Source organism: Microtus oregoni, unplaced genomic scaffold (genome assembly GCF_018167655.1).
Source record: "Microtus oregoni isolate MIOR12 unplaced genomic scaffold, Mior012 000031F_ref0000149, whole genome shotgun sequence".
In the NCBI taxonomy this organism is placed as follows: domain Eukaryota; kingdom Metazoa; phylum Chordata; class Mammalia; order Rodentia; family Cricetidae; genus Microtus; species Microtus oregoni.
This window is the reverse complement of record NW_024543090.1, coordinates 20,601,458-20,625,075: the sequence shown is the minus strand read 5'-3', so window position 1 is coordinate 20,625,075 and position 23,618 is coordinate 20,601,458. Positions and strand designations below refer to the sequence as shown.

The 23,618-nt window shown below is 49.1% G+C and overlaps 2 protein-coding genes across 2 annotated transcripts; both read right to left on the bottom strand.

Moving 5' to 3' along the window:
* Nucleotides 1-222: 222 nt before the first annotated feature.
* Vps18 (VPS18 core subunit of CORVET and HOPS complexes) lies at nucleotides 223-10,342 on the bottom strand. The gene is made up of 5 exons (XM_041679149.1): nucleotides 9,957-10,342; nucleotides 8,606-8,747; nucleotides 5,885-5,976; nucleotides 3,898-5,768; nucleotides 223-1,668 (listed from the first exon to the last, which is right to left on the bottom strand). Exons 1-5 carry the CDS (start codon nucleotides 10,045-10,047, stop codon nucleotides 943-945), a joined length of 2,922 nt encoding a protein of 973 aa, XP_041535083.1. The 5' UTR covers nucleotides 10,048-10,342; the 3' UTR covers nucleotides 223-942.
* An 8,706-nt stretch (nucleotides 10,343-19,048) lies between these two features.
* On the bottom strand, nucleotides 19,049-19,459 carry LOC121465836 (zinc finger CCHC domain-containing protein 10). The gene has a single exon (XM_041679246.1). The coding sequence runs from the start codon at nucleotides 19,457-19,459 to the stop codon at nucleotides 19,049-19,051; it is 411 nt and encodes a 136-aa protein (XP_041535180.1).
* Nucleotides 19,460-23,618: the final 4,159 nt, after the last annotated feature.

Below are 23,618 nucleotides of genomic sequence, written 5' to 3'. Positions count from 1 at the left end.
CGTTGGGTGAATTCTGCGAGCAGCAGCGCCACCTGCTTGCCAAATGGAGAATAGCTCTATGACTTAGGATGTAAACTCTCCCTGAGCCTTACAGTCAGAGGATAGAGGGAAACAAGGAAGCAAGTACAATCTGGAAAAACTGTCCCGTCTCACCCCAGTGAAAGACCACATGCGAAGACTAGCGGGGGAGGACCTTTTTTTAAAATTTTATTTGGGACGGGGTCATACTACTGTATCCTTGGCTGGCCTAGAACTCATTGTATAGACCAGACTGGTCTTGACCGCATAGAGATCCTCCTGTTTCTACCTCCGGAGGGTTGGGAATTAAAGGTGTGCGCCACCACACTCATCGCAGGAGGCCCTCTTGTGGCACCCCAGCCCCTCCTGGCATCAACAAGAAGCCATGGAGTCCAGAGCCACCACTTAGAGCAGACGATTTAATGCTCTCCACTTGGTACCATGTCCGCTGGTCCTGGGTTTGCCTTCAGGCTCGGGACAACCCCACAGCGGAGCGCCAGTCCCTCCCAGTCACACCAGTATCTGCACGTGCCCACACGAGCATGCCTGGCCTCAGTACCACCTCCACAGTGCCTGGGGACGCCTGGTTCAGACAGAAGAGGGAGGGCTGGAGGCCCAGAGGCCAGAGCGGCACAGAAAGGCGGGCTGCTCAGTCCAGGTGAACACGTCAGGGTGGAGCAGGAACCAAGGGGCTGTCAGATATAGGGGGCTAGACAGATCATGTGACCTCTCCAGGGCTCACGGGCTGCCTGGGGAAGAAACCGCTCTAAGGCAGGTCTGAAACCTCAGGGCAGCAGCCTGAATCCCACAACCCCACAATCACAGGCCCCGCAGTCTCAAGGACTGAACACCAACCAAAGTAAGGCCTTCTCCGGAGGGTCTGGCAGCTGTATCCCTGCCTGTCCTCCACAAGGGGACCCCTCCCTACAGCCAGCTGCGGTGTTCCTCCTCATAGTGCTGGGGGTCAATGAAGGGCCGGTCAATGGAACGGATCATCAGCTCCCCACAGTACACACACTCTGCAGCGACCAGTTCGTCCAGGTCAGCCTTGAGTTGCTCCCGGCTGGGCCCCCCAGCTGAAGCCCCAGCTTCAGCCTCTTTGGCCTTGGCCGAGCCTTTGGTGGGAGGAGGGGCAGCCCCAAGCTTGCGCTGTAGCTCCTCAAGCTTGGCCTGCTTGTAGGCAGGAAGGCCGGGCCTCACAGCCTGCAGGAGACAGTCGGCATGGAACATGTGGCCACAGAGGAACAAGTAAAAGGGTCGGTTGAGCAGAGGGAAGTCACAGGTGGAGCACTTGTCCTGAGGCTCCACAGTGCCATAGCGTCCCCGCAGCTCCTGCAAGTCTCGGCGGATCCGCTGGGCACTGGCCGTGGCCTCCTCCATCTCCCGCTGCAGCTCCTGGATGTGGTGGTTGTAGGCCTTCAGGGAGCTACAGATGGCCTCCTTGAAGTGGTCGATGGTGACGAAGTCGGGGAAGAAGGGCAGCACGTCCTCGATCTTGAGCAGGGGGCAGCTGGCCAAGCAGGCCATGGCTGTCTGCACATCCTCCTCCTCCTGCACCACATGCCGGGCGATCTTCAGCCACAGCTTCTTGCGCAGTTCCTCATCCTCCTCGGGGAGATCTGCACACTGCTTGGCCAGGTCCACATCCACCTGTGGAGAGACCATGGGCGTCAGGGTCAAGCCCTCCCCACCTAGGATCAGACTTCTGCAAAGACAGACAGCCACAGAAACGAGGAGAGGGCGCAGGCAGGATGCTCTGCTCTCCAGGAAGCAAGAGGTACGACAGAAACCTCTACTGGTCTGTCCTGTCACAGCTACAGAGAGGCTATTTTTGGTGGCAGGCCTCCAATTTTGGTGAATTTAATGATGATAATGTTGCATACCCACACCCCGGCACTCAGGAAGTGGAAACAGGAATGCAGCCAAGTTTGAAGCCAGCCTGAGCTCTGGGAGACCCTGTCTTAAAACAAAACAAGTCATACGGGGAACTATTTGAGCTCTTGCTGCAATGTTCTAAATCCTGGGTTAAGGCTCAGCTTGAGGCCAGCCTGGGCTACACAGCGATTTCCAGATCAGTTTGGGGTACCTAAGGACACCTATAGAGTGAGACTCTGGGAAGATGGCCCTGCTCAGATCCCAGCGACCATATAACAAGCTGGGCGTGGTCTTGCACAGACCTGTAACCCTAGAGTTAGAGGGAGCGGAGGATGGGTGGAGGATGTCTGGTAGTGTAGGATGTGTACGAGGGTGGATGGGGTTTGAGGGTTATCAGTGTTACCAAAACCCAGAACGCCTAGGTCCTGAGAGACCCTGCCTCGAAGGAATAAGGCAGAGAACAATGGACGAGGCCAGCAGATGCCCTCCCCGGGTGTCCACACGTGCACCTGCACAAACACACCAACAACAATCTTTCAGGAATTGAAAGATGTAAGTTAGCATCTTTTCTCTGCTAATGTGTGTATCGGGCACAACATGCTTATGAGTGCTTATTTTAGTTTATTTACTTGTTGGTACCTGTGCTGGCCAGAAGAGGCCATCAGATCCTCCTGAACTGGAGTTACAGGTGGCTGGGAACCACATGGGTGCTGGGAACCAAACCCAGGTCCTCTGCAGGAGCAGCTACTGCTCTTAACCTCTGAACCATCTCTCCAGCCCCTACTGATTATTATTATTATTATTTGAGACAGCGGTGGCTTACTATGTAGCCCAGGCTGGCCTAGAACTCACTGTGTAGCCACTATAATCAGCTCCTGAATGCTTTATTCATACAATACTAACTCATATCATAAGGTAAAAAATACTTTTAGCCGGGTGGTGGTGGAACATGCCTTTAGTCCCAGCATTCAAAAGGCAGAGGCAAGAGGATCTGAGTTCAAGGCAAGCCTGGTCTACAGAGCAAGTTACAGAACAGCCAGGGCTACACAGATTTGTAGCTACAGGCTTATCTACACAGGTCTGTCTCAAAAACCAAACCAAAACAAAACAAAAAATACTCTTAACATTACCTTCACAAACTTTTATAATTTTTTCTTTTATCATAATTATGGCGGGAGGGAGATGTATGCAGGCGGAGAACAACTCTGGCAGTCAGTTCTCTCCTTCCACTCTGGGCTCTGTGGGTAGAACTCGGGTGACCAGGTTTGTATAGCAAGAGCTTTCACTCGCCCATCCAGCGTGCTGGCTCGTTACCACCATTTAACGGGTAATCTAAGGCAGTGCAGGACTCAGATACCAGCCCCAAATCACAGAGCAAGATGATGAAGTCAGAATTCAAACCCTGAGGTCCTAGTATGTGTTCTTTCTTCCTTTTCCTACATGGGGTCTGGGGAGATGACTTCAGCAGTTAAGATCACTGGCTGCTCTTCCAGAGGACCAAGATTCAATTCCTAGCACCCACATGACACTCCAGTTCCAGGGGATATAGTTCCCCCACTCATACATGCAGGCAAAATGCCAGTCTGTGCTGAGTAGTGGTGGTGGTGCACACCTTTAATCCCAGCATTCAAGAGGCAGAGGCAGGAGGATCTCTGTGAGTTTGAGGCCAGACTGGTCTACAAGAGTGAGTTCTATGGCAGCCAGGGCTACACAGAAAAACCCTATCTCGAAAACCAAAAACCAAACCCAAAAAAATCAGGTACTCACTGTGTAGCCTAAACTGGCCTCAAACTCACGACTCTTTTGCCCTAACCTCCCAAGTGTTGGGATTACAGGCAACAAACACACACCTCAAACTCAGCTTTCGGTCTGAGTTTTAACTTCTACACTACAGCAGTTCTCTGGCTGAGAAGCCAGCAAGCATCAGCCTTACCTCCCCCAGCCTTTCTGCCTCTTTAACTTACTCCTCTAAGGGTCCCTCTCCTGGATGAGGACAAGATTTACCTGCAGGGCCAGGTCCACAGCTTCTTCATACAGCTCCAGCACCTTATAGACATGAACACAAGCGCGGTGGTGACCATGCTCGGCACAGAGTCGAAGTGCGTACTTGAGGTCATAATGCACACGGTGCGGGCTGGCCCCAGCTTGCTCCAGGTAAGCCAGCAGCGAGGCTGGCTGGCCACGGGCATACAGCGACAGCAGGTAGTTGTGAATGGCTTGCTCAGTCTCCCCGAGGACATTCACGCAGAATTCCATATAGCGGATGGCCTGGCTCACCTGCTGAGCCTCACCACCCTGGCTATAGTTCACCAGGGCAGGGATGAGCTGCCGGGCGTCCAGGCGGCTGCCCATTTCAATCCAGGCATCCACTAGCTGGCGGGGGATATGTTGGATGAGGATGGGTGAGAATTTGTAGAAGAGCTGGGGGTCACGGTGGCCCGCAAGGACAGCCAGGGCCTCCTCATAGGCCTCGTGCTGGCAGTGGTAGGCCACCACCCGTTCATAGTCCTGCATGATCACCGCGAAGTACACCATATGCTCCGTGTCCCCATGACTGGCGAGCAGCTCGTGGATAGAGGCCCGGCTGGCAAAGAGCCACTCCTTGTGCCGAGGGCTACTGAGAAAGGTGCGGAAGCACTCCCGGGTATCCCGGTAGAGATTCAGAGCATCCGGGTCACCCTGCAGAGCACCAAGCCGGCTCAGGTAGAGCTCCGTCAGCCAAGTGGTTAGCAGTGTGGCCTGGGTACGCTCCGTTGGCTTCAAGCCGGCCAGTTTCCGCTGTAGAAACTCGGCCAGTGCCTCTTCTTGCCGGGCCTCCAAAAACTTGAGGGCAATCTCCTCGAAGTAGCTCTGAGTCAGAGCGTAACAGCGGGCGCTCTCCAGGTAGCGGTGCTGGCGGAAGCAGAAATCGGCCTCTCGGGCCAGGACTGTGTCCAGGCAGTCTGGCCGCTCTCGACAATACTCTTTGGCCAGGTCAAAACGGTTCATGTCCAGGTACGTGCGCCAGACATCCCGGGCTTCGCGCTGCACGTGGTACCGGAAGACCGCACGCTCGGTGTAGGCCCAGAGGTGACCTGTGGACGAGTCCTTCACCATGTGCCTCAGTGGTCCAAACTTCTCCAGGAAGTGATCCCGAAGTACCACCTGCCCTGTCAGGGTACACACAGCCTCCACCCGGTCTGCCAGCAGCAGCAGAAAATGAAACTGGGTCAAGACGATGGCTAGGGGTGGACTGGCCCCAGGCCCGACCCCCGCTGGATATTCCCACACCCGCTCCTCACTCAGCAGCGAATCAGGACGCCCGCAGTCCAGGGAGCCATACAGCACACCGTCTCCCATCATCCAGGCGAAGGCACGAGGCGCAGAGCGTAACTTGGGGGTATAGAAAGCCAACTCGCTATACCCCAAATTGCTAGGAAACTCACGGAATGGGGGCGGGTGGTCCGTATAGGCAGCAAAGAGGCCTGAGAAGCCCTGGGCTTCAGCATCGTCTACCGCGCGGCTTATGAACTGGAAGAGGCGCTGCCGAGTGGTGGCGATCACAAAGCCTCGCCCATCAGGGCCGCGCTCAGCCTCAAGGGAGCACACGGGTGCAGGACCCCCTTCTTCATTTAACACATACAGTGGTCGGAAGTAGAGATCCGGGGCGGGGCCAAAAAGGCCACCTTCACTAGCGGAGAGCTCTGCTTCAAAGATCTGTCCTTGGGCTGTGCCGACAAGGATGGGCCCAGTGCTGTTCTCGTTGCCCAGGGCTTTGTTCCAGCCTACACTCTCCACCAACTGCCCCTTCCAGCGTGCCAATTGCCGGACCTTCTGCCCATTCCGGTTCATATAGAGGACCTCGGTGCTGCTCAGAGCAACCAGCAGGTGAGAGCCTGGAGTGGACGGAAAAGTACTTGAGTGGATACTGTGTCTTCCTCCCTGGTCAGATCCCACCCCTCCAGGCACGCACGCTCTCAGGAGCCCCCCTCAGATCTCCGACACCACCTACCAGTGTGGTCCAGGAACATCTTGTGAACTTTGGCATCATCCTTGCGCCCCAGTTCCACACGGTTGGGTTCACTTGCCTTGCCCAGGTCAATGCTGTAAGGTCAAGGGTCACAGTGTCAATCTCAAACAGGGAAGTCCCTCTACATTTACATTATGTATTTGGTGTATATATGTTGTGCATGAATGTATGGAAGTGTGTACAGGAACCCGTGGAAGTCAGAAGAGGGTACTGGATCCCCTGGAACTGGAGTTACAGACAGCTTGAGCCGCCATGTGGGTGTTTGGAATCTAAGCCAGGTCCTCTCTGCATGAGCAGTAAGCACTCTTAACCACTGAGCTGTCCTCCAGCACCTGGGCAGTTCCTTTTTATATCATAGACTTGAAAGCTTTTATTACAAAAACATCTTCACGCTGCTATTTGTAACTTGACTTTCTCAGTTTATACTTTATGAAGTTTATAGTAACCAATAAATAAAGCTTTCTTTCTTTTTTTTCCCCAAGACAGGGTTTCCTCTAACAATCCTGGCTGCCCTGGAACTCACTTTATAGGCCAGGCTGGCCTCGAACTCACAAAGATCCACCTGCCTCTGCCTCTGAAGTTCTGGGATTAAAGATGTGTGCCACTTCCTGACTTAAAGATTTTGTTCTTTTAAATTGCTTTTAATTTTCTTATTGCACTAATTTATTTACTGTGGGGGGAGGTGCACATGTATAATGGAAGTCAGAGGACAACCTGTGGGACCCAGTTCTCGCCTTCCACCAGAGTACAGGTCCTAGGATTGGGGTCAGGTTGGAAGGGCTGGCAGAAGCACCTTTACTGGCTTAGCTATGTTTCTGGCCCTCAATGTTTTTAATAATTGCATGTCATCCCACTTTATAGCCGAATTATAATTTAGTCACTATTTCCTTATCTGTGGGCATTTAGTTCTCAGGTCATTTTTCTTACTACAAGTAATGCCGTGATCAATATTCTTGAGTCAGTACCCCTTCAAATGGCTACTTTTCTTTTTTTACATTCACTCAAATTATGACTGAATATAACTTATAGATTTATTTTTATTTTTGTATTTTTTTGTTTTTTCGAGACAGGGTTTCTCTGTGTAACAGGCCTAGCTATCCTGGAACTCGTTTTGTAGGCCAGAACTCATGGAGATCCACCTGCCTCTTCCTTCCGAGTGCTGGGATCGAAGGTGTGCACCACCATCGCCCAGTTTGTTCTGAGACAAGGTTTTTCTGTGTACCTGGGCTGCCCTGGAACTAGCTCTGTAGACCAGGCTGTCCTCAAAGATCTGCCTGCCTCTGTCTCCTGAGTACTGGGATTAAAGGCGTGCGCCACCACTGCCTGGCTAATTTTTTTTTTAATAAAAATAATTAAATTGTGTGTGCACACGTTCATGTCTGTGTGTGCGTGTGCATGTGTGCACACGTGCCATGGTGCATAAGATGAAGGTACAGGGCAACTTGCAGTAGCCATTTTTCTCCTTCTCCCATGTGGATCTGATGCTCTAGGTTATGTAACTAAGGTGGTGAGGCTTGGCAGCAGGCCTAGTTAAGCCAGTCCAGATGTTTTAATTTTTTTTCTTTTTTTTGTTTTTTTAAGATAGGGTTTCTCTGTAGCTTTGAAGCCTGTCCTGGAACTAGCTCTTGTAGACCAGGTTGGCCTCAAACTCACAGAGATCCATGAGCCACCATGTGGAAGCTGGAAATTGAACTCAGGACCTCTGAGCCATCTCTCCAGCTTCCCCAGAATAGTTTATAACAAATAAATATAGTGAATAACAAAACTCATTTTATTTAATCATGTGTGTGTGCAGAAGTACTCACAGAGGCCAGAAGAGGGTATTGGACCTCCTAGACCTAGAGTTATAGGCAGCTGTGAGATTCTCAGTGTGGGTGCTGGGAACCAAAGTCCAGTCCACTTTATTTTTTGAGACGGGGTGTCCCACTGAAGCTGGAGCTCACCAATTTGGTCATACGGGCTGGCTTGCAAGCTCCCAGCATTCACCTCTCTGATCCACTCCAAAGTGTGGGCAAATGTACACACTGCCAAGTGCAGCTTTTTTCCATGGGTTCTCAGGTTTACAAAGCAAGCAGTTACTGCCTGACCCCAGCCCAGAAGTTCTTTCTGGGTGCACTGCCTGAGGGTATTGTTTACCCTCCCCTTTATTCTAAATTGTCTTCTTATTAGCGTATAAGGGGTTTATCTGTTTATTCTTTGGTTTTCTGAGACAGGTTCTCACATAGCAGCCCAGAACAAGCTCCCAATCCTCCTTGTCAGCCTCCCTAGTGCTGAGATTACAGGCACATGCCACACACTGAAATCTGTCTGAAACAGGGTCTCACATAGCCCAGGTTGGCTTCAAATTCACTATGTAGCCAACGATGCCCTTGAACTTCAGCTCCTCCTGCCTCCCACCTCTCAAGTATGTGATTACAGGTGTGCACACCACACCTGGTCTCAGCTACACTGAGCATCTAATGAAGGACTCGGCCAGTACTCAGCCACCGAGCTCCAGCCTTGGCCTTCGTATGTACAGCATTTTATTTTCCAGTGCTGGGAATCAAACCCAGGCCTCAGAAATGCCAGGTACCCTATCACTAGTTGTTATAACAACTGTTCACGCTGGGAAAGAATAGGGTATCTCCTGACTATGTACTGTTTCACTTTCCAAGTGCAGAGGAGGACCCCGGTCAGGTAAAAGTCCCCACGTCTGTCTATTACCGGAGCAGCGTATCCTTGCCCAGGCTCATGCAGAGCTGATTACAGGAGACCACAAGGCTGGTGATGCGCTCTACTGGAGTGAAGTCGATGCGCTGCTTCGTGAAGATGGGCGCTTCCTTCTCCAGCTGTGCGTTTACAAACCCTGCAGGGTGGGAGGGAAGAAAAAGACTGACATCCAGAGAAAGGGGCGGGGCAGCCCAGAAACCCTAAGAAACAACAGTTACCTGACACTCTTCTACTTCCCAAGTTCGGGTTGGGTTTTTTGTTTGTTTGTTTGGTTGGTTTTTCAAGACAGGGTTTCTCTTTTCTCTGTGTAACAGTCCTGGCTGTCCTGGAACTCCCTCTGCAAACCAGACTGGCCTGGAACTCACAGAGATCCACCTACTCTGCCTCCCGAGTGCTGGGATAAAAGGCATGTGCCACCACTGCCCAGCTAACTTCCCAAGTACATTCCTGCTCACGGGATTTTAGTTAACGAAGGGCTCGACATTCATTCTCTGGTTGTCTTCCCAGTAAGGGCCTGGGCTCTTCTCCACTTGTGACTGTAGCAGGGACTGGTTCTCTGTAGCTGAGATGAGGCTGTATCATGGTGTGCTTATTCCAGGGGTAAGGGGGGGGGGGGGTATGAGGGACGGTTTGGGCATGCTCCCCTACTGGTCTTTAGCTCACCAATTCCAAGAGAACTAAAGTTGCCCCTTCCTCCCAGTCCACACAGTAACATGGCTCAGGGAGTCCCCATAAGTAGAGCGTTCTGGGGACTCGACCCCATTAGCACTGTGCACAGACTGCAGCTGTTTTCTCGCTACTCAGATGCAATATTATCACAGCACAGGGCCAACTCAGCTCTCCTGTCCTTAAAAATGACACCTACGTTCTACACTGCAGCCAGCTTGACCCAAGGCCACTCATCTCCACCGTTCCTATCCAGTGACAAAATTCCCGTTAAGCTTGAACCTCCTTCTTCCACAAGTTCTGTGCTCATTCCCGCCCTCTCTGCTTCCCCGAGAAAAAGTCTGGTGGGAAAACACACACACTCACAGAACCAGACACCAGGGGAAGCCTCGAACCTATTTTCAGTTCTCTCAAAAACCAACCTGTAGCCTGGTAGGCAAGTACTTCCTCATCTGAGCCCCAGTTCCCTCTTCTGAAGGACCTTCAGAAGTAGTGGTAGGGCCTAGATCACGCGGCCGCTCCTGTGGCTCTTTCAAACTTCGACAACGGACAAACGGGGGGGGGGGGGGGATGAAGAGCGCCTGGGGCGTAGATCCTGAACGCACGCCCCATGCTCTTGAGCCGGCCTCCCCGCAAATGCTAGCGAAACTGAAAGGGGCAGTGGCAGTCTCTTACTTACCAGAATGGGGGATGCCCACAGTAGGGCAACCAGTCTGCAAGACGGCCGAGCGGGACAGTGAGTCCTCATACTCATCCAGGATGGACGCCATAGTATTCAAGCCAGAGTTTCCCTTCCTCCACTCCCAGGTCCTTAGGTCTGGGGGTCACAACTGGGACCCCTGTCGTCCTGGCTTTGCAAGCTGTGACTCCCCAGCGTCTGACAGATCCGGGGAACCTTTTAAAAATTCTGAGGCCCTTTTCTTTTTCACTGTTTAGGACGAGAAGACTGAGGAGCCCCCACTAGAATCTGGCGCAGTTTTGCACCCCAGCTCTAGTCCCAAGAGATTATACACTCCCCTTAGCAGATCCTAGGTGATCACAACCTCGCCCAGGCAGCTCAGCTGACTCTCGCGCCCGTGACGCGTGCTTATGACGTGCTTCCGGAGTCTCAGAAGCGAGTATTAACTGGAGCCGGGTGCACGGGAGCCTGCACGGCGAGGCGTGTCGGAGACTCGGGGCGGCGGGGGCGGAGCCAGCGCTGGGCCCGAAGCAACTCGAGCCCTCGCGGCCAACCCTGCTGCAGTTCCGCATCCGGGCGCTAGGGGGCAGCTCGAGATTTCCCTGCGGCGTCCAGCAGCAGGCTTCCGCGGATCTTAGGTTTCTGAAGTTTCACTTCCTCAGATTGTCACTTAAAGGCTGTCTGTGCTGTCCTAGCCTCCCTTCCTCCACTCCCAGGGGCCTGCCAGCTTCCAGAAAGTAGCTGGATAGGTCAGAAGTGTGGCTTAGTGGCAAAGCCGTTGTCCAACGTGCATAAGACCTGGATTTTTTGTATCACCATAGAAAGAAAACCACACAAAACTTAATCTCCAGCACCGGGAAGACTGAGGCAGGAGGATTACTAAAGAGGATAATCTGGCCTACAAGGTGAGACCCTCAGAAGACAAAACAGGAGGAAAGAAATTGGCAAGAATTGGGAAAGCCATATGCCCGGTGATGTTGTAACCTCTGTCTCCCATTGGCTCCTTGGTGTTCGGGGAGGAGCAAGAGTCACAAGGAAAAGTGAAGCTCAGCTATGGGGTGCCAGGCTGCTTCCAGGCACCCGGCCAATTGAATGATGTTGACTGCACTTGTCTAGCATGTTGGAAAGCCTTGGGTTGAAGCCCTAGTACCAGAAAAGGGAGAGAAAAGGGCATTCTATATAGTCATCAGGAAAATCCAGAGCAAAATCTATAAACCATGTGATGCTTGGGGGTGAGGGTGAGGGGAAGGGGAGTGGAGAAAACGGGGCTGACCGTGGGCAGATTGCGGAAGCTGTGATATGGACCATTAAAGATTGTAGTTGGGACCGGGCGGTGGTGGCGCACGCCTTTAATCCCAGCACTTGGGAGGCAGAGGCAGGCGGATCTCTGTGAGTTCAAGGCCAGCCTGGTCTACAAGAGCTAGTGCCAGGACAGGAACCAAAAGCTACGGAGAAACCCTGTCTCGAAAATAAAAAAAAAAAAAAAAAGAAGATTGTAGTTGGGGATAATCAGGCGTTGATACTAGAAAGATGGGGTGTTTGAACAGGACGGGAGACCTGAGCCTGAATAGTGACCGTGAGAACCAGAGTGGGCTGAGGGCTGATGGTAAAATGGGAGAGCATCTCAGAGGAACGCGCTATAGATGTAGTGACAGATGCAGCAGATGAGGGAAGGGTGCAGGGACAGCCAGAGACCTGGCAGATAGTGGTAAGGGGCAGAGAAGGAGCCGAATGAGGGGGATGGAGGTCACGTGACCGACCTTAAGAGCTGCTCAAAACACTTGTAGAGAAGCCCCAACACCACCAGTAACCTGCTCCAGGGCAGTCACCAATAGCTCACTAGTGAATGCTTATTAGCAGTTGCATAATTGAACTCTCTCACATATGTTTCTACATTTTATTTATTTATTTATTTATTTATATTTATTTTGATTTTTCGAGACAGGGTTTCTCTGTAGCTTTGAAGCCTGTCCTGGAACTCCCTCTGTAGACCAGGCTGGCCTCCAACTCACAGAGATCCACCTGCCTCTGCCTCCCAAGTGCTGGGATTAAAGGTGTGCCCCATCACCGCCCAGCAAGAAAGGAGAATTTTAAAAAGAGAACAAAAGCTCTGTTCATCCTTGACTACATAACAAAGTAGAGGTCAGCCTGGGCTACGAGAAACCTTATTTAAAAACTGGGAGGGCTGCCAAGGTAGTCCAGAGGGTGATGTGCTTGCTGAGGAAGGGTAAGAAGCAGAGATTGGGTTCCCACAGCAGCCACGTTAAAGCAAGTGTCTGGTCAGGTATGGTGACGCCCCTGACCCCAGCACTCAGGAGGCTGAGGCAGAGTGATTGACACGGCAGGTTCTGCGCGATCTGAAATCTCAGCACCCTGAGACCAGACAGGTGGCTCCCCAGCGCTTGCTGTCCAGGCCATCAGGCAGAGTGAGCTCCAGGTTCAGGGAGACAGCTCAGTTTAAACATAAAGCAGAGGCAGGCAGAGCTCTGTGAGTTCAAGGCCAGCCTGGTCTACATCGTAAGTTCTAGGCCAGCCAGGGCTACATGCGAGACACTGTCACAAAAACAAACAAGCAAACAAAAAGTTCCCTTGGACATGCCTAAAAGGGTAGAGGCCTCACCTGTGTGAAGCCCAGCACTGAAAACACGAAACTGACAATAGCAAAACAAGGACCGAATGTCAGACTGTTAATCAGCAAGCAGGGGAGAAAAGATAACAAAACGATGAACTGATTACCTTTGTGTAGCCTGCAATTCCCTTTTACCTTAAAAATATACATGTTGTATATTTTGCTTTTTGGGACAGAGTCTCATGTGTCTCGGGCTGACTTAGAACTTGCCATGTAGCCCAGGATGGCCTGGAACTTATCAGGTAGAGCTCACTGTGTAGCCCAGGATGGCCTGGCACTAACCAGGTATCCATCAAGGATGACCTTGAATTCCTGATGCTTCCACTTAGCTGAGTGCTGTGATATAAGCACATGCCATATGTCCAGTTTATTTGTTTTTGCTGCTGTTTTTTGAGACAGGGTCTTACACTGTAGCTGAAGCAAGCCTCAAACTCATGGCAATTCTCTCTCGACCTCCTGAATGCTAGCACTGCGGGCCTGAACCACAAGGCCAAACCTCAGGCCTTATTATTATTTTTCTTAAATTTACTTTTCTTTCTCCCTCTTCATCATCACTTTTTTATTGACATTTTTAATTTTTTTTAAGATTTATTTATTAATTATGTATTTAGCATTCTGCTTGCATGTGTCCCTGCAGGCCAGAAGAGGGCACCAGATCTTATTACAGATGGTTGTGAACCACCATGTGGTTTCTGGGAATTAAACTCAGAACCTCTGGAAGAACAGTCAGTGCTCTTAACCTCTGAGCTATCTCTCCAGCCCCTGGCTGTTTTTAATTTAAATTAGGGGACTAGTGAGATGGCCAAGATGTTAAGAGCACTTGTTGCTGTTTCAGAGAAACTGGGCCCTGAGCCCAGCACCCATATGGTGGTTCATAAGCATCTGTAACTCTAGTTCCAGGGGATCTGATGCCTTGTGAACATACATTCATCTGGGCAAAATATTCCTACACAATAAACTTAAATACATTTTTAAAAATTAGTGTCATTTATTCATTTTGTGTGCACGGGAGGGGGGTGGATCAGGGCATGTGCCACAGTGTGCTCGAAGTCGTGGAGGACAGCTCATGGGGACAGGTTCTCTCCTTCCACCATGTGGAATCCAGGGATCCACCTCAGGTCATTCGGCTTGTATCAAGTGCCTTCCCCCGTTTACTGGCTGAAACCATCCTTTAGGCCCAAGGATCAACAGAAGACAAAACTCTGAAAGTTACTTTACCTGACAAACCTGCTCGTTCATTCTGAGGCTGAGCCTTCATCCGAGAAAGCCAGCCCTGACCGAGAGAATGTTACCATAAGCGTCCACTCTCATAGAGCATATGGCATATGTGTGGACCCCATTCTAAATGCTCCCAGTAAGTGAGCTTACCCTAAAGCTCACTTTAGGGAGAAGGCACTGGTGGAGGGAGAGGTTGAATTGGGCTGTCCTTGAACTGGGTACGTAGTGAGGGTTGACTTTGAACTCCCGATCTTCTAGCTTTTCCTCAGAGTGTTGTGGTTATAGGTATGAACCATGCCTAGTTAAGGGGATACTCTCTCAATATCCTCTTACAGATACTTTGAACGTACAATGGCAGAGAATAGGCATCATCGTTCAAAAAAGGGAGGAAGCAGGGCAAATGAAGGATACTAGACCAAAGCAAGACGGAAACCCAGCAGGGCAAGCTCCAGATTCTGTAGTTCCGTGTCCACTGTCAAAAGGCTTAGATGGCTCCACCCTTCTGGCCCTGCTACCTACAGCATAGTTCTGTCTCTTGGGCTGACTCTACTCCCTAGCACAGTACTCCCTAGCAGGCCTCTTGCAGCTCCCGTGTCCCCAACATCTTGGAGCCTTCAGTACAATCCAGGCCTCCTTTTCACAGCTTCCTGAAACAGCCTCTCAGGGCTAATATGTATGTAACCCTGCTACCTACTTGGCCTTCACAGCTCTCCCTGACTGTGGAGGGATATTCCACAACCCCTTTTCTCCTTTATCCCTCGTGATTCTAAAGCCAGAGCCACGTGAGCAACACTGCCGTGTTCTGCCGCTGGTTCTGGATCCCATTTCCAGCGGCCTTAGTTTGCTGTTGCTTTTTAGAAGCAGAAAATTCCATGAGCTTTTCCTTTTCACAAGCTGGAAGCTTCTCTGGGTAGAGTCTTGCTCCGAGGTCACCTGTCCTTAGACCGTTCCCAAGCCTTCATCTTCCTCATTCACACCGCTCAAGGTTCAGTCAGACTGATGAAGTTTAGGTGGGAAGAGGGAACTTCAGCTGAGGAATTGCTCTCACTAGATTGGTCTGTAGAACCAGGCATAATGCTGTATGCCTATTATGAAATACTTTTGATTATACTTTGAAAAGATATGTCACTGTTACTGGTTTAATAAAAATCTAAATGGCCATAGATAGGATAGAGGTATAGGTGGGACTTCCAGACAGAGAGCTCTGGGAAGAAGAAGGGGGAGTCAATAGTCGGATACAGAGGAAGCAGGACGTGCGGGAGGAGAGGTAAAAGCCATGGGCTATGTGTCCACACACAGATGAATAGAAATGGGTTAATTTAAGTTATCAGAGCTAGTTAGAAACAAGCCTAAGCTAAGGTCAAGCTTTCATAATTAAAAATAAGTCTCCATGTTGTTTTTTTGTGAGCTAGAGGCACAAAGAAAAATCTGTCTACACATGCCTTTAGTCCCAACACTTGGGAGGCAAAGGTAGGTGGGTCTCTGTGAGTTCGAGGCCAGCCTGGTCTACATAGCAAGTTCCAGGCCAGTCAGAGATACATAGTGAGATCTTGTCTGAGAAAGAAAGAAAAAAAAAAGCAAACTGGACTAGTCATGGGGATGAGCCAATATGCAGTGCTCCATGACCAGAGACTGCTCTTTCGTTCCCGGACACCCAGACCCGAATAACCACACAGAAACTGTATTAATTACAGTACTGTTTGGCCTATTAGCTCAGGCTTCCTTTTTTTTTTTTTTTTTTTTTTTTTTTTTTTTGGTTTTTCAAGACATGGTTTCTCTGTAGCTTTGGTGCCTGTCCTGGAACTAACTCTTGTAGACCAGGCTGGCCTCGAACTCCCAGAGATCCTCCTGCCTCTGCCTCCCGAGTGCTGGGATTAAAGGCATGCACCACCACCACCTGGTTAGCTCAGGCTTCTTATTAACTAACTTTTACATCTTTAATTAACTCATTTCTTTTAATCTGTGTATCACCACGAGGCTCTGGCTTGCCGGTAAGGTTCTGGCATTCTGGCATCTTTCTCCTTTGGCAACTTCGTGGCATCTCTCTGACTCCATCCACTTTCTCTCTGTATTTCTTCCAGTCTGGCTATATTCTGCCCTGCTATAGGCCGAAACAGCTTCTTTATTAACCAATGGTAATAAAATGTATTCATAGCTCACAGAGGGGAAATCCCATATCAGTGCTCCTCCATGGTCCCTGTTCAGTTCTTTCCTCCAGGTTCCTGTGTTGAGTTTCTGCCCTGGATTCCCATGGTGATGAACTGTGACATGGAAAAATAAGCCAGATAAATCCTTTCCTCCTCCAACTGCATCTGACCGTGGTGTTTACCATAGCAATAGAAAGCAAACTAGGTCATGGACCTCTTTTCAGGCTGGAGATACCACTCAGTTGGTAAAATATGCAAAAGCTGGACCCTGCGGTGTGCCTAGACCCTGCAGCATGCATGGACCCTGCAGCATGCATCTGTAACTCCAGGGCTACTGGCGGAATAGACACGCAAATCCCTGCAGCTCACTGCTCAGGCATCCTAGACGAATCAGTGAGCTCCAGGGTTAGTGAGAGTCTTTGTTTCAAAGAAACAAGGTTAACAGTAATAGAAGATACTCAAGGTTGACCTCAGACCCCCACACAGGTGCACACACACCTGCGTGCGTGTCTGCATACACCCACGTGCATCGATGTACAACACACACACATTTCTCTGCTTCTTCCTCACCATTGCCATCAAATGAGAACATTTGATTTAGTGTAAACCCCAGAGATTTGACCAGATTCCAGTGATAACTGGCCATGGTTCCAGAGAAGGCGTTAGGCCAGTGGAGCCAGTTGTGAAGGAAGAAGCAATGACAGATTTGGCTGTGTCGCGCGCGGCTTGGCTGTTTGGCCAAATGCCTGTGGTATAAAAGCCGTGACTGTCTGCTGGTCTTATCACCATCTGGCAAGCCATCACCATTCCTGCATTACATCATAGCTAGTAAACTCCTACCCTGTGGGATGCAGCTGGTCTGCGAAGGAAGCGCTCCAGAGCGTCCCCACTCTCAAGTGGCTTCAGGTTAATAGCTGCATGAGGTGGGCTCCCAGGAAACATGGAGTGACCTCTAAACCAGTGGCTAGGTGGTACGTTCGGACAACTGCTCATAATCCTGCCATTCAGCAGTAAGGACAAAACCCAGTCATTGTGGACATGGTGCATTTCCTCTGTGTTCTGATGTAGAACAATTTCAGATCACTGCTTTATCTGTAAAAGCAAAACATTCAGAAGCTGGAGAGACAGCTCAGTGGGTAAGGGTGCGTTCTGCTCTTGCAGAAGATCCACGTTTGGTTCTCAACACCCATGCGGAGTGGCTCAAGACTGCCTCTAACTCCAGCTTCAGGGGGACCCACACAGACACATAAGTAAGAATAAATCTAAATAAATAAGGAAACCAACAAAAACTATTTTTTAAGAAGTGAGGGGCTGGAGAGATGGCTCAGATGGCTCACTTGTTGCTCTTGCACAGGACCAGGGTTTAAGTCCCAGAGGCCACGTGGTAGTCCATAACCATCTGTAACTCCAGTTTTAGGAGACCCAACGCTCTCTTCTGCGTCTGTAGAACCAGGAACACAGGTGGTGCACACACATCCAAGCAAACTAAACACTCATACACATAAAATAAAATAACTCATTCTTTAAAAAAACTGAACAGATGAGATAAGTCAGTAGGCAATGGTGTTTGCCACCAAACCTGACACCCTGAGTCTAATCCCCAGGCCCCACATGGTAGAAGGAACTAACCCCCTCTTTTCAGTTGTCCTCTGACCTTCATATGTGCACCATGGCACATGTATACCCCTCCCCCACCCGTGGACATACACATGTACATATACCCTCACATACAAAACATAAGATTTTGGAGACAAGGTCTATTCTGTAGGTTTGTCTTTCCTGGAACTCAGTATGTAGACCAGGCTGTCGTCAAACGGTGATCTACTTGCTTCCGTCTTCTGAGTGTTGTGATTAAGGGCGTGTGCCACTGTGCAGTATGTGTGTAATTATTTTAAAAGTAAAATGTTCAGAGACAGCTATAGTGACACACGCCTGCAATTACAGCCCTCGATAAAGGTGTGGCCGGGCAGTGGTGGCGCCTGCCTTTAACCTTGCACTCAGGAGGCAGAAGCAAGCAGATCTCTGTGAGTTCGAGGCCAGCCTGCTCTACAGAACTAGTTCCAGGACAACTAGGACTGTTACACAGAGAAACACTGTCTCAAAAAAACAAAAACAAAACTAAAAACAAACAAAAAAGATGTGGTTCACCCATGTAGTTTAAAGTGCTCCACGTTTGTTTCATTTTTTAATTTTTAATTATTTATTTATTTATTTTTGTTTTTTCGAGACAGGGTTTCTCTGTGTAGCTTTGACTGTCCTGGAACACTATCTATAGACCAGGCTGGCCTTGAACTCACAGAGATCCACCTACTTCTGCCTCCTAAGTGATGGAATTAAAGGCACGCACCACCACTGCCCAGTGAATTTTTTAATTTTCTGAGGTCTCATATAGACCAGGCTGGCCTCGGATTTGCTGATTCCAGCTCCTTTTCATTTAGACCGAGTGGCCTGGAGCTCACAGAGATCCACCTGCTTCTGTGTCCGCAGTGCTGAGATTAAAGGTGTGCACCACTAGACTTGGTACATTTAAAAAAAATTAAATTACATTTTTATTTACTTATTTTTGTGTGTATATGTGTAGGCACATAGATGTATGGAGATCAAAGGACAATGTGTGGGAATCAATTCTCTCCCTCTACTGTGTGTTCTGAGGACCAAACACAGGTTTTCAGACTTGGGAGCGAGTACCCTCACCCTCTGAGCCATCTCATTGACCCCCCCGCCCCCACGCCTTTCTCTTATTTTCCATCTTTCTACCTTTCAATTTTTAATTTTTTAGTTTAAAATTTTTTTGAAAACAGCAAGAAGACAATATTTATTCCTAAAATAAATGTCTTATATATATATAATATCTTTTATTAATATTTCATACAATAGCGAATACTTAGAAAGTTCCGAATTCTAACAAGCTGACCAGCTAACTTGCTTGCTTGAGCATGTTTTCAGTTCCCCTGTGAATCAAAGTGATGTTTTTGGTCCATAAGTCCAGTGTAGGGAGAGTTCTATTTCTTTTTCCTCTTCTTGGGCGGCTCATCATCAGAGCTGCTCTCTGTACTGCGACTGCTGCTGCTGGAGGAGCTGGAGTCTGAGTCTGAGTCCTAGGAGGAGGAAGACGAGGAGGTGTAAGCTGAGGAGGAGGAGCTAGAGCGGCTGTCGTCAGAGTCACTGTCCTCTGAGGAGGATGAGGCAGATGTCTCGCTCTCTGATGAAGACTCACTGGCTGAACTGTCACTGCTCGAGGTACTGGAACTTGTGACACTCTTAGACCTCTTCTTCTTGCTCTTTCTTTCTACATTAGTCTCTCCAATGCTTTGCTGCAAGAATCTATTTTCTTTCTCTTTTAAAGCTTTCTTCAGCTCCGCTGTTCTGGAAGGCCTGTGCAGGTACTTTCTTTTTCCTTTGCATTCATATGTCCAATGTCCAAATTCCAAGCATTTCTGACATTTTACATGTTGCTTATTGGCTTCAGCTTGTCTCCGAGCTATGAGCCGATGCATGGGAGTCGCCATCTTGGAGCTGCCGGAGCCTGCCGCACGGGCTTTTGGGCTTAGTTTAAAATTTTTATTATTGGGCCGGGCCGTGGTGGCGCACGCCTTTAATCCCAGCACTCGGGAGGCAGAGGCAGGCGGATCTCTGTGATTTCGAGACCAGCCTGGTCTACAAGAGCTAGTTCCAGGACAGGCTCCAAAACCACAGAGAAACCCTGTCTCGAAAAACCAAAAAAAAAAAAAAAACTCTGTGGGTGCAGGCACAGGTGTACCACCACACATGTAATGTAGATGTCAGAGGACAATTTTGTCCAGTCAGTTTTCTCCTCCCGCCTTGATGTGAATTCCAGGGTCCGAAGTTCGTTATCAGTCTCTGTGGCAAGTGCCTTTACCTGCTGAACCACCTCACAGCACCCCCACCCCACCCCACCTTTCTTTTCTTTCTAAGGATTCTGTATTATTTATGCGTGAGAGTGTTTACCTGCACAGACATATATACACCACAAGCATGTCCAATGCTAGTAGAGGCCAGAAGAGGGCTGATTCCCCGGAGCTGGAGTTACACATGACTGTGAACATACGTGTTGAAGGGACACTAGCCCGTGTGAGCATGTGGCTTTGCCCTCTTTCCCCATCTCTTCTGCCTTGATAAAAACCATTAGATTACATTCCTAAAGCTAGCCTGCAAGGTCTATCCCCTTATTTGGCCAATCCCTGCTCCCGAAGCTGACTACCAAGGTCCAGCTATTAAAGTATTTAAATCCAGCAATCCCTTTGGCTCACCTAATTAGCATGCCCAGTTAAAATTAAACACCTCATCCTAACACAGGCTTTCCTGTTTTACCTTTATAAACTACCATTTTCCTCTGTGCCACGTCTGTCCCCTCTCTATGCAGAGGCAGTCCTCCATCCTATGGGCCACGTCTGTCCCTCTTTATCCAGAGGCAGTCCTTTGCCCCTTGGTAACAAATACTTCTGCTCCCCTTTTTTGTTGTTCCTTTCCCCTTCTCCCTCTTTCTCTATCTCCTGTCTTAGTCCCTTATCCCTGCTCTCTATCCCTGTGAGGAAAATAAATTTCCCTTGTGCTAAGAAGTGGTCTTGAGGGTCCTGAGCTGATGCTTTTCATTGCACACGTAGGTGCCCGGAACTGAACCCTAGCTTTCTCCAGGAGAGCTCTCTTAACCACTGACTCACCGCACTGTGCCCGCCTCTTTCTTTCTCTTTGTAAATAATTTATTTTTATTTTATTTTATATTGGTGTTTTGCCTACATGTATGTCTGTGTGAGGTGTCAGATCCCCTGGATTGGGGTTACAGACAGTCGTGGGCTGCCATGTGGGTGCTGGGAATTGAACCCAGGTCCTCTGGAAGAGCAGTCAATTTTCTTAACCACTGAACTGTCTCTCCAGCCCCTCTCCTTCCTTCCTTCCTTTTTCTTTCTTTCTTTGTTTCTTTCTTTCTTTCTTCCCATTTCTTCCTTTCTCATTTTTTCTTCTTTTCATTTTGTTTTGAGACAGGAATTTACAATGACCTAGAACTCACCATGTAACCAAGATTGGCCTTTAACTACGTAAGTGACTGAAGCGAGACTTGAACTCCTGATCTCCTGCCTCTATATTCCCATTTCTGGGATTATAGGAATACACAACAATTCCCAGTTTTTAAAATTCCTCTCCTCCAAGGGCCGTAGTAGTGCATGCATTTAATCCCAGCACTTGGGAGGGGCAGATCTCTAACTTTGAGGCCAGCCTGGTCTACAGAGTGACTTTCAGGACAGCCAGGGCTACACAAAGAAACCCTGTATCAAAAACAAAACAAAACAAAAAACCCAATAAATAAATATAAATAAATACATAAACAATCCCTCTCCGTCATTTTATTATCCCATCCTGAGGGTGTGTGATGTCAAGCTGAGACCAGCATTTACTCTCACTCTCTGCTGCTGGCTTTTGAGTGGGAGAGTGACAGATCTGTTGTCTTAAGAACCTTAGGTGCACTAGAGAGAAACAAAGCAAGCCCAGAAGGTAAGTAGGAGGTGAGTCTTGTGATACAGAATCCTGAAGGGAAGGAAGCCAGACACTTGGAAAGAAAGGGCTGAGAGCTCGGTGGTGGCTCCACCCACGTCTGTGCCCAGCACTCAGGGGGCTGAAGCAGGGAGATAAATTCGCTGTTGACCTGGGTTACATAGAAAGCTCCAGACAGTTCTGGGCTACAATGTGTAGCCTACTCATTAAATTGAGAAATAGCTTTATCAATCGCTAGAAATAAGTATAATAGGGACCTCAGTCAAAGGGAGTTCACTGGGTGGTGATGGCATATGCCTTCAACCTCAGCAGTAGGGAGGCAGAGGCAGGCGGATTTCTGTGAGTTCGAGGCCAGCTTGGTCTACAGAGCGAGTTCCCAGGACAGCTAGGACTGTAACACTGAGAAACCCTGCTCGAGAAACAAAGCAATAACAACAAAAATTAAAGGGAGTCCTTTTGGATGAGGCTGTTTTTTACGCACATACAGTCTTTATTGGGCTCGCACCATTCATCTTGAGGACCTTCGTGAACCAACAGGTTTTCTCGCCCGAGTTCTCCTCGAGGAGGCGAGGGCTTCTTCCGGTTCACTGTCTCTTCCTTCCGCTTTCCTTTCCGTTGTGGTCATCACCTGGTTCAGACACTTCCGGTGGTGCCATGAGCTCGACGCCCGAGGTGAGCCACTTTTTGACAGGCTTCAGCTGCATAACCTGAGGGTGGCAGGGACCACTACCAGGGTTTTTGTTGTTGTTTTGTTTGTTTTTATTGTCAGGGGAGGGAGGGACCCCATGGAACATTCCAGGGCAGCCTGGCCTTGCCTGGTCCAGTGTGGCCGCTGGCCTCACACAGACCACGGGAATGCGTCTTGGGTGAGGAATGCCAGGGTTTCTGTCCAGTTACTTCTGTAGAAAGTTCTGGAAATGTCGATGCTGCTCTGCACATGACCACTGGGCCTCCGCAGACTGGCCTTGTTGCTAAGGAACTAAAACCTGCTCCTCCACCATCTTCCAGAGCCGTCAGGAAGGATGGTTTCTGGTTGCTGTTGTTTTGTTGTTGATTTTTTTGTTTTGTTTTGTGTGTGTGTGTGTGTGTGTGTTTATTTTGCTCTTTTTGAGACAGCCTCTCTGTGTAGCTCACTCTGTAGACCACGCTGAACTCGAACTCACCGAGCTCCTCCTACCTGTGCCTCCCAAGCTGGGATTAAAAGCGTGTGCCGCCACGCCTGGCTCTGGATGATTGTTTTTAAGTGACAGCTCTTAGCAAACACTCAGCAGTATTGGTCAGGGTCTGAGGACGTTTAGAGATTGGGGGCAGATATTCTCACTTGGGGTTGGCTGGGTGAAAAACGGGAAGGGCAAGGACATGATAGAAGCCCAGAGCTGAGTGCCAATGGATAAAACAGAGGATGTGGGGGACCTTGGCAGCTAGAGGGCTAGCCAGTGATGCCACGAGGCAATTCAACCAAGACCACCGAATATAACCTCCAAACGCTCTCTCACTCCAATTAACCGGGAAAATTTAGAAAGTGTGTCAGAGTCGAATGATTATTGTAATACTGTCATTATCATCGTTAAAGTCTGGCAAATAAGATTTTATATATATATATATATATATATATTTTATATATATATATATTTCCTTTTTTCTTTTTAATTTAATTTTTTATTTTTATTAGATGTACTTACTAATTTATTAGTGTGTGAGTGCTTGTGCCTTTTGGCAGCAGGCATCTGGAGATCAGAGAAGGAGGACAGCTTGCAGGAATCAGTTTTCTACTTCCACCATGTGGGTCCCAGGGATTGAACTCAGGTATTCAGGTTTGGTAGCTGGCATCTTTACGTGCTGAACCATTTCAACAGCCCATAAGATTTTTTTTCTTTCATCTTCTCTTTATTTAAAAATTTCCTGATCTCTGGACTCACTCTTTTGTGTTGTTGTTGGGGTTTTTTTGTTTTGTTTTTGTTTGTTATTTTTTGTTTGTTTGTTTTTCAAGACAGGATTTCTCTGTGGCTTTGGAGCCTGTCCTGGAACTAGCTCTTGTAGACCAGGCTGGCCTCAAACTCACAGAGATCCACCTGCCTCTGCCTCCCGAGTGCTGGGATTAAAGGTGTGTGCCACCACTGCCAGGCCTCTGTGCACTCACTCTTGACAGCAGCCTTG

What these genes read in the sequence shown, in the direction of transcription:
- LOC121465836 (XM_041679246.1), bottom strand. Translation starts at nt 19,459, where the DNA reads ATGGCGACTCCCATGCATCGGCTCATAGCTCGGAGACAAGCTGAAGCC.
- Vps18 (XM_041679149.1), bottom strand. Translation starts at nt 10,047, where the DNA reads ATGGCGTCCATCCTGGATGAGTATGAGGACTCACTGTCCCGCTCGGCC. An exon ending in TGTGGGCATCCCCCATTCTG is followed by an intron (nt 8,748 to 9,956) that starts GTAAGTAAGAGA and finishes CCCACCCTGCAG; the next exon opens with GGTTTGTAAACGCACAGCTG. An exon ending in GGCAAGGATACGCTGCTCCG is followed by an intron (nt 5,977 to 8,605) that starts GTAATAGACAGA and finishes TTGACCTTACAG; the next exon opens with CATTGACCTGGGCAAGGCAA.